Source organism: Antedon bifida, chromosome 3 (genome assembly GCF_963402885.1).
Source record: "Antedon bifida chromosome 3, ecAntBifi1.1, whole genome shotgun sequence".
NCBI classification, from domain to species: Eukaryota; Metazoa; Echinodermata; class Crinoidea; order Comatulida; family Antedonidae; genus Antedon; species Antedon bifida.
The window spans coordinates 28,058,401-28,074,824 of record NC_136228.1 but is presented as its reverse complement, the minus strand read 5'-3'; the positions used below and the strand labels follow the sequence as shown (position 1 = coordinate 28,074,824).

General features: G+C 31.0%; 1 protein-coding gene across 3 annotated transcripts in view; it reads left to right on the top strand.

Moving 5' to 3' along the window:
- The window catches only part of LOC144836884 (target of rapamycin complex 2 subunit MAPKAP1-like), a 105,416-nt gene that overhangs the window by 6,061 nt on the left and 82,931 nt on the right, over positions 1-16,424 (top strand). For all 3 annotated transcript variants that reach the window (XR_013611403.1, XM_078691799.1, XM_078691800.1), the window contains exons 3-5: positions 6,979-7,152; positions 9,493-9,635; positions 9,972-10,144. Coding sequence is in view for 2 of the 3 variants with exons in the window: in XM_078691799.1 (XP_078547925.1) it covers positions 6,979-7,152; positions 9,493-9,635; positions 9,972-10,144 (490 nt within the window). In the remaining variant the exon portion in view is untranslated. The remainder of the gene's footprint in view (positions 1-6,978; positions 7,153-9,492; positions 9,636-9,971; positions 10,145-16,424) is intronic.

Genomic DNA, 16,424 nt, shown 5'->3' with positions numbered 1-16,424 from the left:
ATTCCGAATTTAATTCTATTTTATACAGCATGCGTCTTTAATACATCACTCTAGTGGGTAGAGGCATATGTAATTGACCGGTTAAAAAGGCAATCATTGTTGAAACAAATCCCCACTGCCTAATCTGTGTATTATAATGTAAATGTCATTTAAAGATCACTCCTTTTGTTTTCAAATATTAAGCTAGATATTCTGAAGAATATTATATTTTTTAAATTTGCATCAATGAATCAATGAAATAATTTGTTGTAAAGAATCGATTTGTTTCTCTCTTTTTTTTTTCTGTTTATGTATGAAACGACTCTCTAACGACGACTCTAGTCAAAATGATTAATGAGGTTGGGAAATCTTCGTTGTAGCGTTTCTACAAGGATAAAGGTGTTTAAAGTTTTCGCATCAAAATTTGATGTTTGGTCAGGCATCTCGCTGCGCTCTGCTCTTCCAAGGGGAACGAATGGTAAAAAGTATTCAGTACGGAGCGTGGTACCGGTGATAATGGTTCTGTTTTAATATTGAACGATATTGTCTGTTATTATTGTTACGGCCCCTCGGGATGCGATTGCTGATTGTGTTGGATTACTGGTGAAACAAATAACTACATTTTACTGAAGACGCTATAATTTATCTGAGATCTACAAAAATCCAATTATCTAGTGTGATGAATAGTTGAACGCTATTATTTCAACTTAAATGGACTGTAAACTGATGGAAGGATCAGCTTCTGATCATTTGCAAACACACACACACTATTTTTTCTATCTCCTAAAACATCATTAACTATTTATTCTAGACAATTTGAAATTAATTCAAAATTGATATGATACAATAGTTCTAATGTTAATCTACAGACTTTAACTTGTAGATAATACAAGAATTTATTATAAATTTGTATTTAATATAACAAAGCCGCTTCTAAGTTTGTTAACTTACAATTGCACAAATTCAAAGGTACTGTACACCTTACAGACTTATAGGTATAAACTGGATCTCAAAATATGGTCTGTATGTCCATTTAAGAGCCTGTTTCTACTGCAAAAAATAACTGATTAGTGTGGATTATTACCTCCAATTTCTTATAAAAGAAAAACATTTTCAATAACTGGTTAAATGGAACACCTAATTTTTTATTGGTATTTAGAACACCATTTAACTGGTTAATAACCGTGGAAATTATTACCTCCAAATAACAAGATTATCCAAAATTCTTTGGCAGCAAAAACTGAACACATTTTCATTAACCGGATAAATTGCAGACTGAGCAATTAAAAACACCAAATTTTTTATTGGTGTTAGAACACCATTCATCTTTTCTGCAATGTAAAATAACTGTTATTTAATTGATTAAACTATTGTACAGTACTGTAGCATCTTGAATGTTTGATTGCATTTTGGGTAATCTTAACATTTTTGTAGATGATATGTTTGGGTGCACAAATTTAACAGAGATGAGATATAATGTTTTATGAGATATAACAATTATATTTTTAATCTATTTGAAAAATTCAAAGCTACCCTTTATACAACTGAAATCAGCCCTAAAAAACTAAACTCAATTTTTAAAAATGGCATTAATTTATTATAACAAGTCGTGGAATAGATTACATTTTTTCATTCTTCACCTCATTGAAATGTTATCCATTCAACTCCTAAAATTTATTTATTTGTACACTATTCACCCACTTCCCCAGTAAATGTGCAAAACAAAGTCTGATCCTGTTATTGTCATTCAACAATAACACTAAGTATAATTTAAAATAGGATTTTGTCGCATTAATCTTCTGCCTTATAATCTAAGATCTTATATTTCATAATATTTGTTCCCAAACAATTAGTTGTAATGATATTCATATCGGAGTGTATAATTTGTTAAGATCGTTATCGAGATATAATAACGTCGGCTTATTACAATTGGACACTTGTAATGATTGATCTTCATATTTGTTTAGAATATTACCGCTTCTTATCTACGTTGTTTACATAACTGCTCGGCAAGAATAACTCAAACGAAAATGATTTTAATTATGTCCTTAAAAGCGTTAATTGGTCTGTGCTTAAACAAGGCATTTCATAAACCAATAGCTTAGCATAGGCTCTCAAGTCTTAAGCAGCGGTTCTCAACATCAGATAACCCTGTGTATAGTATTAATAACGCCGCAATAACACTCACTTCTCTCGGATAATCCACGTCGAAGATGAGTTTCTATGCCCGATGATGATTCTTAAAGTGATTTTCTTATTGAAAGATAATTTGTGAAGATGATTAGTAAGAAAACATTCATCCATCATTGATATCCATGTAATTATCCATCTTGTCATTGATTGATTCGATCTCCATTGATTTCATTACATCTCAACATTTGAATGGCTTTCTATTTTTTTCCAGTCGGAGTGTGTGTATAAACGTTCTGGTAATTCCTTCATGATTGATCAGGATCTGGCAGATAAGAACGGAATATTGTCCGGTGGTAATTGCTCGGAAAGGAAGTGTTAAAAGTAGTTTTAATGCGATTCATCTAAAAAACGTGGTTAAAGCGTAGTCTTGTGGCAACTTAAAAGACCATTTGTTTAAGATGTAGTCTGAATAAAGACGTTTTCGTTTACCTGTAATGGACCATTGGAGTCAATGAGAATTAAAACACAATAAACAAAAAAACAGCATCTTGTAACTACAGTAATGAGGTACATTTTAACATGTTCAAAAGCTTAAGCTTAATCAGTTTAGATGTTTTTAGCTATAAATGGAGTATTAAAAAAAGAAGAGAAAAAGAAAAAAAAATGTTTTTTGTCACATATGAATCACAACAATTAATTCTTTTTTTTAATAAAATATATTGTATTGTATTCATTAGTTTTAGCCTTATTTAGAGCCTTTGCACACCTCCACTTTTTAGGGGAAAAATCAGATAACTAACTATAACTATTTGTTTTATGCTCGTCACAGAGGTATAGATGGTAACAAAACATAATAAATGTAATGCATCATTTATATGAAAAAAACAAAACTAGATTTAAAATTATCAGATACAAAATCACTTCCATAGAAAAAAAAACCGAAAAAAATAATGTTTTCACTTGTAAAATGACAAAATAAATGGTTAAATTCAACCAAAAATCCATTGGCTGGCAGCCAATTTGATCATTTTTTTGCTTTAAATAACATTTTTTCAGGTAAAACATTTTTTTTTCGATCCAATTTTTGGTCAAAGTGGATAACTATTATGTTACATTAAAATGGAATGTTCAACAAAAACTTTTTTAAGAATTATTTTTTCAGGGGGACAATACATCAAATTTTATTGGTCCACTTAAAATGGAAGTCATTTTGCTTGGCGTAGTTAAGACAATAACAGACAATAAAATTACAAGAAAAATACATCAAATTGCACAAATGCTATAGGCCAATGTTAAAATATGGTTAATAGGCCAATGTTAAATATGATTAAATCGATTAAAATCCAAAATACAATATAGAGTTTTAATTGTAAAATGTAACTGGTTTCCTACTTTACTCCGACAATGTTTGCGGCATGTGAGCTCTTGATAATGAATGTAAAAAAAAAACCAGATAATCCGCTGGAAAAAAAAAATGTTCAAGATCACTGATATAAAAATCTAGTTTTCATTACAATTTGATTTTTTAAATAACATTCAAATTGGTCTTTCTCAGAGGGTGTTTCTGATGAATTATCTCCAAAAATTGTATTGTACAGTAGTTAAATCATATTTTTACAACAGACTGCATTTCTGCTGAATTCGTGTTTGAAAAAGTGAAATTAAAGACTGTTACCTACACTCTCAATCAAAGACCGTTATTGATAAGTGGTTAAAGTTTTTCCAACATGCAATTGATTTGGTGTTTTAACCGTTATTTTGATAACACCATATAAAACATTATTTGAAATTTTTCCCATTTCTTCTGCTAAGAAAATAGAGGTAATATTTTGTTCACACGCTATTTAATCAGTTATTTGATCACGTATATTGTTAATTGAAAAAACAATCTTATTTTAAATGCATTTTACTTGCTGGAAACATGGATTGGTTGGTGTTTGTTCAAACTGGAGTAAGATCCTGGTTTTTCAAACATGAGTAAATAGTGCTATTTCAATCTGCACTAATATCACCTGCTAAAAGAAACAACAGTTTTGCATTTAAGATACTTAGTTGATGGGATGCATACATCGTGTACTACTCATATCAGAGTTTGGAAACATTTTATGTGGTTGACTTTTTAGATTTTTCCCTTATGATGAATAACAGTCACTCTAAGGAATTCATGTTTCCATTTATGTCATCTGCAAAATTGAAAAGCTAAGTACACTCCTGTCGTTTTCAAGATTCACTTTGTTTCATCTTAAGCACATTAATTTGAAGTTATTGTGCTCAAGAAGAAAAAGAAAAAAATGTTTTCCTTTCATCTTTATGCATCAATTTCATATTATAAATACAAGAAAGAGAAGAAAGAAAAATCATTAAAAAAAATAACATTAATAATTGAACATTTAGGTAAATTCTTTTCAAATTAAAATGAGTAATTTATGATTAAAACAGTTTTAACTATGGCTTAAGACCCATTCACAATAAGACGATAACAATTATTGATAATTAGATAAACATATATTTTTCTTACATAAAACAAAAGAAATTAGAACATTTTTCATTCTATAACTATATGATAACCATACGATGCCTATGATGGAAATAAGCAACAGATTAATTGAATAAAAGTTTACTTTAGAATGTACTGTATAGATGTGTTATAAAACAATGTTTTGGTTGGGGAGAATATTTGTTTAATTTAAAGCCCAAATGTCCTTAGAACAGTCCATCTTTCAATGCATGAAAATATTCTTCTTATTCAACTCAGAAACATAGTATTTGCATACTATGTCACTTATGTTTGGCTGTGGCGCAAAAGAAAGTTACTATAATGTGTAATTTAAATTTTCAAATTCAAATCTTTAATTATTGCTACAGTTAGATATATAAAAGTAAATGTATAATTGTATAACATCCCAATCAAATTTAGTTTACATTTGAAATTCGTAACTTGGTATGTATCTTATCGTTTCCCTTTAACACGATTGATTAGTTCACAGGTTACCGGGCCTCAGCTGTCGTTGTGTTTATCCGTAATTGAACGCTATCATGCTTCTTAATTCACATGGGGAATGGACATGAAAGAATACAATAAAAACTCTTGTTTAGAGAAATTATCACAAAGTTCAGGTCTTATCGATAAAAATGTCTTTGTAATATACAAAATAAAAAATGTATTGGGTTATCTTTCTTGTTATTGACAAGTACTGTATTAAGAAGAAATCAAATTGAAAAAAAAAGAAGATATTTTTTTCACAAACTGTAAAGATAATCTTGTTGGATAGTATTATTCGTTTTCAACAAATTATTTCATTTTGGAAACTGATTCATGAGAGAGTTCGCATGTTTACCGGCAAGTAAACAATAAGTTGATAACTTCGTCTTAAAACATTATTTTTTCTCAGAGTAGGAATAATAATTGTATTGTATTGAGTATTCTTTATTTTCCATATTAAATGACCGTAAAAAAAGTACAAAAAGTGTGAAAAACAGGTTAGCCACAAACAAGCAAAAGCTTTTGTTCTGTGGCACCCTTAAAGGACAACTTGGACCGAGAACCATATTATAACAACGTATTAGGGATGTACATATGATTTCATAACAATCGCGTGTGATGTCACAAGTACATGGCAAAATCTACTCATGAGTGTTAACATACAAGAGATAGGTACCGTCACTTCAATTGCTAATTTGACCAGTATTAGGTTTAAATTTGCCAAAATGTTTAGTCTTGTATTTTGAAGAAACACTTCATTATCCAGATAGGCAAAACAAACAATAAATAAATTCAACATTTATATTTTTTATGATTTTTTCAAAAAGTGTGTTTACTAGAAAGGTTTGCGCTTTGCCAGAAATTTAAAACACTGTTTTCATACAAATCAAATATTTTAAATGTGACTGTTTTCACAAAGAGCTGTGAAGAGAGATGATGAAAGTCTACTTTACAAATTAACTAGTAACTATTTTGAATATTTTTACAGATGTCTGATTGCCATCTATAGTCAAACTCAATGGTATTGTTCCATTTTTGTCTCTTAACACAACAAAATGAAGGGTTTTGATAGTAGTTTTTCAATATCATGGATTAGAATGCAGTTTTTTAAAATTTCATATGCCTCCAACAGTAAGAAAATGACCAATTACAGGATGGATAAACTATAAATTATCATGACTTGAACCAATAGGATTGGAAAACAAAACTACAACTCCACTAAACAGTCATTTCTTGCATTACACTCACAGATCCACGCCCTCTCGCAGGAGCCCAAGTAATATGAAATTAAAGGCATTAAAGTTGAGAACCATATTGATTCCTTTTTTCACAAATTGTTTTTAAATATGTAGAAATTAATAAATAAATAGTTACAGTGTACATTATTTAAACACTGATTGATGCACTGGTGAAGAGGTATTCATATTCGCGTCTTAAATGTTAGTGCTACAGTACATGGCGTAAATATTTTTCTGTCCGAACTAGGTGGTGTATTATCATTTATGCTGGAGTTCATTAGGCAAGCAGAAGATGCCAGATTAAAGAATGCTACGTATATCAATAATTTTGATGTTTGGTTGGACAGAGAAATGACAGAAAGTAAAGAGAAATTGGAAGCGATAATATCAAACAATACAATACGTCCTGCATAACAGTGATGACGGAACAATTCCCTTTAAACACTAGGCAATAGAAAATTTAATGAACGCCCTGAACATAAGAAACACAAACAAAAAAGTAATTCAAATTAAATCATAATTTACACTTCAATGTTTATTACTTTCAACAGGCACACAATAAATACCATGAAAATCATTGTTTAATTTTTAATGATTCTGTTGAAGTTGAAGAAATAATTATTTGATATTTATTTTTTGCCCTAGTTATGGAAGACACATCAATTTACAACGAATCATATGATATTGAGTCATCATTTGAGATGGGATTCCGGCAACGTACCAACACCGCCATGCGCTTGGAGAAGTTACGTCGCGAACGCAAGGTACAGAGTCAATATAAACGTGTCCAATGGCGGGAAAATGAACAACAACTAAGTGGTAAGATTCTATAGTCTGATAATTGTAAGCGTTTTTTCTATATATTCGCTACTAAGATTACTTTCTCTTTATTCATTAAGAAAACTGAAAGTTAAACCGGGTTCTACAGTACTTTTCAGTCTGCAACAAAATCTGACCAATCACATACCTGAGTTTAATCGACGTCAAGGAATATCCAGGTTGCTTTCTATGCCGTGTATGTACAGTACAATCATTTGTTGGGTGACTGTTTTACATGCAGTGTAGTGATAATGGAAACCAAGGGTTGGATTTTCAAATGTGCTTAGTAAAAAAATCGTTTTAAACTCTGTTTAAGGAACAATTTTTTTTTTTTCAACCTAAGCAAAATTCTTAAACCTTTATTAAGTTTATTATCTTGACCTAAAAAACCTTTTGATGAATACCAGCCCTGGCCTTAAAAATGATCCGTAGGCCTATGCAAATCGTTTTGTCTACACATTATGATATTCAGCAGATCTAGGTTTTTGAACATTTTGCCAGTTTGTATTTTTACAACCTAGGGTTATTTGCTCTTACCCCCACTGTCAGCTCAGTTTTGAAGACTAGTTTTTTAATCGATCATACAAACTTGATAATATCACTTATCAAAGCTTCAGTCATCTACCCATCTGTATTCCAAAAGCACTTTTCTTTCTTTCTTTCCCATCATTAGTGGAATTGATTCTTAATACATCACACGAGGTGATCAATGATTTTGCTATAAATCATCTTCAGTTGTGTTTGGACAGTGCCGAGAACTTCTCAGTGTTCTAACCGTTCTGGCTTTCCTTTGTTGCATGCGTTTGAGGCGTTCAATATCGTAAATACTCTTTTCTTTAGAGTATTTGAGGGTGGTTTAACGTATTGGTATCGCATTAGCTAAATCAATAATGTTTGTTCTTATGAGTGTTTTAGGAATGACTTTAAGAAGTAAGTTATACAGTATACGTCTGTAGGATGCATTCAGGATGCAGTAAAAACTGATTATTACTTATATTATAAGTAGCCTATTAAACATCTTCCCCCCCCCCCCCCATGGCGTTAACTCCCACCACAACACCACTCCAGTGTAAATTCCGGTAATTTTGATGTCTCGTATGACAAACGTACAACAAACGTACAAACTCTATCCTATCATATAGATGTAGCATACGCAATTTTTAAATTAATTAGTAATAGCAGATAGATTGGAGTTACTTGAGTAACACTGTAATGTAATACAACAAATTCATTGTTGAAAAAGTGGTAAAACTAATATAAAAGACGTTTTTTGTAAGAAATTTTTTTTCTTCTGTTTCTTTCTACTTATCTTGATTCGACTTATTTCAACAATTGCCAAGTAGCGTAACCGCTGCAAAATCGAACCTTAAACTTACAGATCGATTGCTCCTTTTAAAATGTCTATCTAACCAGGGGCGAGATAGTGTTATATTTCCAAGTCAGCCACTTTAGCTACATCTAGCCTATCTCAAATGACACAAATCACATGCGAATTAGCAAAGAATCTGGCTTATTATTACCAACTTGTCAGTGATAACGCCTAAAGAAGCAAAGTCTACTAACGCTGTGTCGTCTGACCATTTGAATGCGTGTACACAGATTGTCTTGGCAATATCTAAATCAACATCATTATTTGTCTTTTGTTTTCACCGTGTTCTATGTAGTCTACTATACATGAGTTAATATTGTTTGTGTGATTATAAGTTTTAAGTACAATTATAGCATCATGTGTCAAGTTCAAACACTGTTAAAAAAAGAATAACAATAGCAATAATTCCATACACCTTATTACATGAATATTAAGTTTCACATCACATATGAAATGAACCCAATGTTCTTTCACATGATTTAGTTGCTTTGTATTTTGAAGACAAAAAAAAAAACATTGTCTTTGTAGTTCTCCCTATCCTGGCCATTGGTTAAGTTAATTATTGTAACCCCTGGATAACAATTTGTGTGAACCAGTGGCCATTTCACCACCATCACACGTAGACTAGGGAAACACTTGATCTAAATTGTTATGTAATAGGGAGAAGAAAATAAAATAGAAAAGAAAGTGAATACCAATAGTGAAAAGTGTTTTATCCACAGTAGTAGGCAAATCTATTTACACAAATCAAATATTTCTGAACTCTGATTGGTTGTTACGCATTTTAATTTTCACAAATACTACCTTTGCAAATACAGCCACAGAGCTCAGCCTCCGCTCAGCTTTTAAGTTTGGTAGCCCTCAAAGATCTGGCCACATTAAACAATCTTTCAGTTCATTTATTAACAAATTTGTTCTTTTTATTCAATATCCAATTTATACATATTTTTATTCATTATTGTGTTTTTCAGCTGAAGATCTTAATATATTATTTGCGAAGAAAGAGGTTTTACCAGTTACAACAAGCGGGAAATCAACACTGGCAACACAGCTTGAACAGTTTCCACATCAAACCAATAATCCATTCTCAGAGTATAGCAGATATGATGGCAAGGTTAGTTTTTCATTCCATCACAATGCAGTGAACGAAGTACCGTAAAACCTTTGACATGGGCTTCCTTTTTGGTTTTTGGTTTGTAATCTCGAAAAGAATCCCATCTGGAGATCACGCCCACTGGGCTTCTTTTCAAGATAGTATGGGTTTCTTTTCAAGACTATTTGAATGTCAAATAAACACAAATACATTAGAGTTAGTTTGATGATTGAATGCCAGATACTTCGAGTGAAGACTAATAATGTATGATCAACCAAAAAGTTCATAAAGTGTTGTATTCTAGTGAAAAGGCAAATAAAATAGATATGAATTTATTTTTACATTTATAAATCATAGGCACATGTAGGTTCTGGTAATGTGAAAAAGATTAATATTTATTTCACCATGGCGACCGGAGACAACGACCTTCAACCTTTGACTGTGTATGTCCTGTGTTCGGCCAAGGTTCTTGACCTTGTTGGTCTTCTCTGCTGGCATTATACTAATCAAGGAACACAGGAGCCATTAAGGTGAGCCAACAAAATCATGATATACTTTTAGAAAGAACAAATTGCTTCTTGTCAAGAGCAAGAAAGCAAAAGATATGTACCCAACTAGGGAGCAGTTTTCTGCATTTGATATGCAGATTCGACATAAAGTGAGTCATTTATCTTCGGCGTGACGGTGTAGAACATACTAAAACAGATTAAGTGTAACCCGTTAATTAATATTCTCTTTGCTTAGAAAGGTTGAGGATCGGTCAGTGGAAATCGAAGTTAACTGTTATGTTTGTCTCATGAATAGTCGATGCTGTTTTTGTCTGTATTTCTCATTCACGCTTTATGTAACCTTATGTAACGAGAATGAAAACTGTATAAATGGGTTTCTTCTATCTATAGAGGATAAAGCATTTAATTTAATTAGTGGTGGTAAAAGATTTAAATTAATTTATGAGACAATTTTCATTAAATATCTACCTATATATCCATTTGGGTTCAACTTGTTAGTAGTTATGTTGACACGTTTTTTATAACAAAAGGATACTGCGAATTATCTCGGAGGTGATTTTTTGACAATTCAAGATTAATGATGTATTTTTACATTATAAAATTGCATAGTTTGTTATGTTTATTGTTTTTATTTGATTTCAATGAGAATTGTCTTTTTAAATGATTAATACCAGCATAGTATTTTATTAACATTCATTTGTTGAATGTATGTTGTGGGTGGATAGATTACTTTCAATGTAATTTCCACTAGTTGATAATTCTACACAAAGCAAAATTTAGGTAGCAGACCGTACTGGAATCGATAGAAAAAGTGGCAAAATCTAGTACATACATCAACGCATTCCTTATCTTCACTGACCATTGATTGGGTAAATACGAAAGGTAAATTTCATATTGCACCCATTCAGCCAACTTTTGTGTTTTTCGTGCCGAGGAAAGGAAGGTGCACAGCGTGTTTTGTGTTGACTGCGTTACATCAATATTATGACAGAATCCAAAATTAAACAGAAGAATAGGAAGTTTCTTTAAATAATTTAACTTCCTTGAGATGATTTTAGAATCAATTATTCGTGTTTGACATATCGTTGTATGTCGTAACATGTTGTCATATCTTGGGACCTAAGTACGTATCTTTATTAGGATTGTTGGATTTCATTTAGTTCTGTGACAATCACATTCACAGTCAATGATGGAAATATATCATGTCTTTTAACACATTCATGTGTAAAAACAGCCACAACATTTTGTCATCATTAATATACATACAATAATGTGACCAACTTGTTCAAGCTCTGCTTTTTTGTTTTAGTGTACCTTTCATTTCACATTGATCCTTGTTGTAAACATGCTTTTGTATGAAAACAAATAATAAATACATTTATCTGCTTTTGAAATACTTGAATCAAATTAAAAACAAATTATTTTCAATATCATATTTTATAAGTACTGTATAAACAATTATTAATGAATGAAAATTATTATCTTTAAATTTCACAAATAATCATTTTAAACCACAATATATCTCACTGTGGTTTCAAACATTATAAAGTAGATACATTTTGAGACCCAACAAAGTGTCCCCTTAAGCTCTGTCTACACTAATAAACTAGTTTGACGACAAAAAAAAGTATGATGTGCCCAAATATAGTAGTGATATGCCCAAATATGGTAGTGATATGACATCATGTCCATATATATGGGCACATCACATTTTTTTGTCACATAAAGTTTGATAGACAGAGCCTTATAAGCCTTGTTTAAAACATATTGCCCTTTTTTCATTTCACAGGAAAGTGTCCACTAGGTATGTCTCTTGAATATGCCTTGTGTTAAAACATATATTTCACCTTGTTTGTTTCACATGAAGTGTCCCCTTAATAGAGGTGTCCCCTGAATATTGATATTCCAAAGAAGAGGTCTACTGTGAATGAATGAATGTTCAGAGTATTTTATTAAGACAAACTTATGTCATTGTTAGGTGTGAGAAAATGTTTTAAAGATACTATCCCTACATTTTTTTGATCTAATTAAAACTGCATTTTATTTTAAAATATAATATATTATTAAATATATGGGTCTATTGTGATTATTCTAATACTAACATTCATATTACTAACGTTCATATTACAAAACATCAACAATTGAGGAATAGTGTCTTTAACATATACATTTGTTCAAACATAAGAATTGATTCACTGCTTAGGACTTTGTTTTATCACAAGTTGGTAACAAAAGTGCAGTCAGGTAATTTACTGTCTCCCTCAGCACTCTAATAAATTCACCTCACAAATAAAATATAATGTGTAAATCACGGCCTGCTGTGTATATTAGTTTGTATCTTCAACAACACAGAGGAAGAGTTTGATTTACTCATTTGTCTGATAAAATTCTTTTATACGACTAACAAAACAGGGTAGAATTACTTTGTTGTTGGGAATAAAAGTCTACCATAATTCATCAACAAATTATATAAGGAAAGATTTACTTGTTCTGGTAATAAAAGTCTAATGAAACAAAAAAACAATTGGTTTTTTCATATATCACCAGTAAGTACATAAACAAGATTTACTTTTTTGATCTTTGTTTCTAAAGAAAACAAGACCCTTGTGGGCCCTGAGGTTCATTGATTGAAAAAGATTTACTTTATTTTGGTAATAAAGGTGTAATTTAAAGGCACAGTACAGGTATGAATTTTAGATAGATATTTTTCAGTAGTTAGGTAGTTAACCAATGTAATACCATATCCGGTGGCTCCCTAGAAAGTGAAAAAAGTGCAAAAAAAGTTGTTGGGTATGGTGGATAATTTTTGCTATAGCACGAAAATAAAAATCTGTTGTTACCCATACGTCTAGGGTACACAAAACTTGTAACAACATTTACGGTATTAGGATTATTTGACACGTCAGGTTGAGTTTGAATGTCAAGTCAGATCAGTGAAAACCTTAAGTTTAAATATTGTATTGTTACCTTTGTAATCCAATAAAAAGGTTTGTTTGGTTAATTAGAAAATGTATTCAATTTTCACAAAAGAACAAATTAATGTTCGTAGGCGTTGATTCTTATTGTTTAAATTGACATAGCTTGCCTTTCCATTCATTTTATGTCATCACACATAGATTTCTTTTCATACCAGCTACTGTTGAATTTATTACTTTCTTTCAGGGTGAGAAAGAACAATGTTAATATAATAAATTTACAGCATGTTTCTTGTCAACGCTTATTGTTCACTTTGATGGGCTCATTGGAATCACTCTCTGAACAATCAAAATTTATGAAATGTGATTCTCCTGCCTGCACGTTCAGTCAACACACTCATTGTTCATCATATGACACCTATCAATAATACAACTATTATATATTCATTCCAACAAATCATTTTTTAAAGTGTTCATAATATTAGATGATTTTTGCAATTATTCCTTCAATCATCTCTTGGTTAATTACACAGGTAATCAAGCGCTTTATTAATTCAATCAATAGATCAATCATTATTAATATTCATTCAATTTCATTAATATTTATCACTAATGAAAATATTTATCCAATACTGTAATTATTTTCTTATTATGGTCATCAATCATTTCTAAAATACATATTCTTTTGTCATTAATGTTTGTCGTGTTGAATAAAGGTAGTTTTTGCATTCAATTTCATTGTTGAATAATCCTTCTATCTAATTGACTAATATCTATTCAATAGTTTTTAATTTTAAAATGCCCTAGACACTTTTTTTTATATTATCTATGGTGCTAATTGACTGATTCAGGTATCAACCCACCCAATGTTCTTGAACACGAAATTGGGCCCAGGACTGAAATGTTATAACATTTTCCTACATTTTTTAGTCTATTTTAAGGTCGTAAACTACATTTTTATGTATAAATAAATCCTATCTGGGTCTAACCCTAACACTTGTAACAGATTATATATAATATAAGTCAATTAATTCACCAACACGACAACACATTGATAGGCCTATCTGTAGCTAGGGTACGATGTTCGTACATTACCGCTGTTAATAGTCTATGAGTACGAGTAGACTACAAACTAGACGGAGTTTAGTCGCGCCAAACTTACATTGTTTTCTCCTATTATCTCAATTAACCATAGAGCGTACATTTAATACAAGGCTAAAATTACTTGTATAGTCCTATTTGCATTATTTTTACAAATGTCTAAAATTGCAGGGAAGTGTCATTAACCAAGTGGTCCACTCCACAATATTGTCCATTTGCAATATATTGTTGAAATTAACACGTTTCAAAGTACCGTGCGGACAAGGGCTTTGCTTCAGTAAATTTTACTGCTATTGTCACTGAAGTCCCTTATAAGAACCTGTTCTTGATATCCCTGACATTAACCAATATCGGCAGGTGTTCCTACAGCTGGCCATTAACAGGTGGCCTATGGAATCAGTTCCTAATTTGATGATTGTCAGCTGTTTCTATATTGTTCAGGATGGTAAATGTAAAATTATTTGTTAAAATAATTGTTTTTTATGATTGTTATTGATGTTTGTCAAGAAAATTAATAGTTTATTATATTACTTAATTGTCATTTAACTCATAAAATATCCGGTGTAAAAACCTTTTCAATACATAATTTATAAATTGTAATTGACATTTTTTTATATGTTGAGTTAAGTGGCCGAGAGGTTTAAGCCAGGGCCACTTAATAGGCACAGGTTCAAGCCTCTTCTATACCTGGTGTAGAATAGCTATTCTTGGATAAGGAGGTCCAGTGGCTTCTGTGCACTTTAATAACAAAGTGCGTCTCTCAGAAGAGTATTGGTTACTAGTGCACTGGTTCAGCCCTGTCCCTGTCGCTGACAGAAGAATACAGTAAGCTCCATTTGGTTGGCAGCGCATCTAGTCCACTGCACTTCAGATATAAAACGCATTATTTATTATGAAGCACCCTGCTATATAAGCAACATATTTATATACCATCAGAAAAAGAAAAAAAAACTTTTACTATATGTAATGTAGGTTAACATACAATACAAATTGGGTCAAGTTTAATGTGTTATATATTTCATTTGATGTCATGTGGTATAGCAACCCAACACAATGCATTCTCCACTACGTTTGAAAAGCACCTAGATGCCTAAAAATTATTTTAAAAAGTTCTCTATAGTATTTTTTTTCTCAATTCTATTGGGCCCTCTTTTATTAATGTTTTTCCATACTTTCCTAAACTCTCTTGGCATTTCCAAGTTGGTACAGGGTGTGCTCGCTGACCCTCTAGTAAGTATGCACACATGGTTTTCCGAAACTTTGATAATGTCTGTGGAAATACATTTCATACATATGTGATAGGATGCATGAGTTCGAAAATTATAATAAAGTATAAATAAATTATATTAAATAATAATAAAATATTTACTAAAAAAGCTAATTGAAAAGTTTTTCTGACAATTTTTGTATAAAACACTGAAAATCAAAACAAACTTCTTTTTTTTTTATTAAATAGTAATAATACAGATACATTTAATTGGCATTAAAAACACAATGGAAAAATTATGAAGCAAAGTTTGTCCTCTATCGACCAAACTCTGGTAAAGCAGCCACCTTTTACATAAGCAGACAATTTTTTGGGTCAAATTTTATGACAATTTTAATGTTATCTCAAAAGAAACCAAAATAGTAAAAATAAAATAATATACTGGTACAAATAAACAGTTTTTATGGTAAAATATAAAAATAGGTCATTCGATATATAATTTAAAACATTGTAGTGCAGGATCAATTTCAGTGGTGGATCCTGGATTTTGACTTTAAAAATGAACTCAAACTATTATGTTCTGTCTATCTTTTCCATTGTCATTTTATAAATTTAGTGTTGGGTTGGGGGAGAAGTGAGCGGCTATGAGATGGCTATAACAACATTTAATTTGGGCCTGTAGAACCTCCGATTTTAAGGATGCGATTGCTATGCCAGTCTAAGACCTTTCCAAGTGTTTGTGTAAAATGTGATTTTTATTAACTGCATTATATTTATAGATACACTTGATGTTAATAAAAGTAGATTAGTTAAATCAGCCGATTCAAATTGGGAATTAGGTTAACGATGGGATAAACTGATAATAAAATCAGTTGATACTACCCAGTTTTCTGTTTTCCCCAGTTTTAAAACCAACCGAAATCAACTAAATGAAGGGGAAAAAACGTTTTAGGATGTTTATTTAAATTATTATTGGTCTTCTGTCCTTGTTTTCGGCAATTGAATTATCTAGCAATAGATACATTAACCTAAATTTACATCCTGAACGAGCTTGGCTGCGTTGTACGACATTTTACTT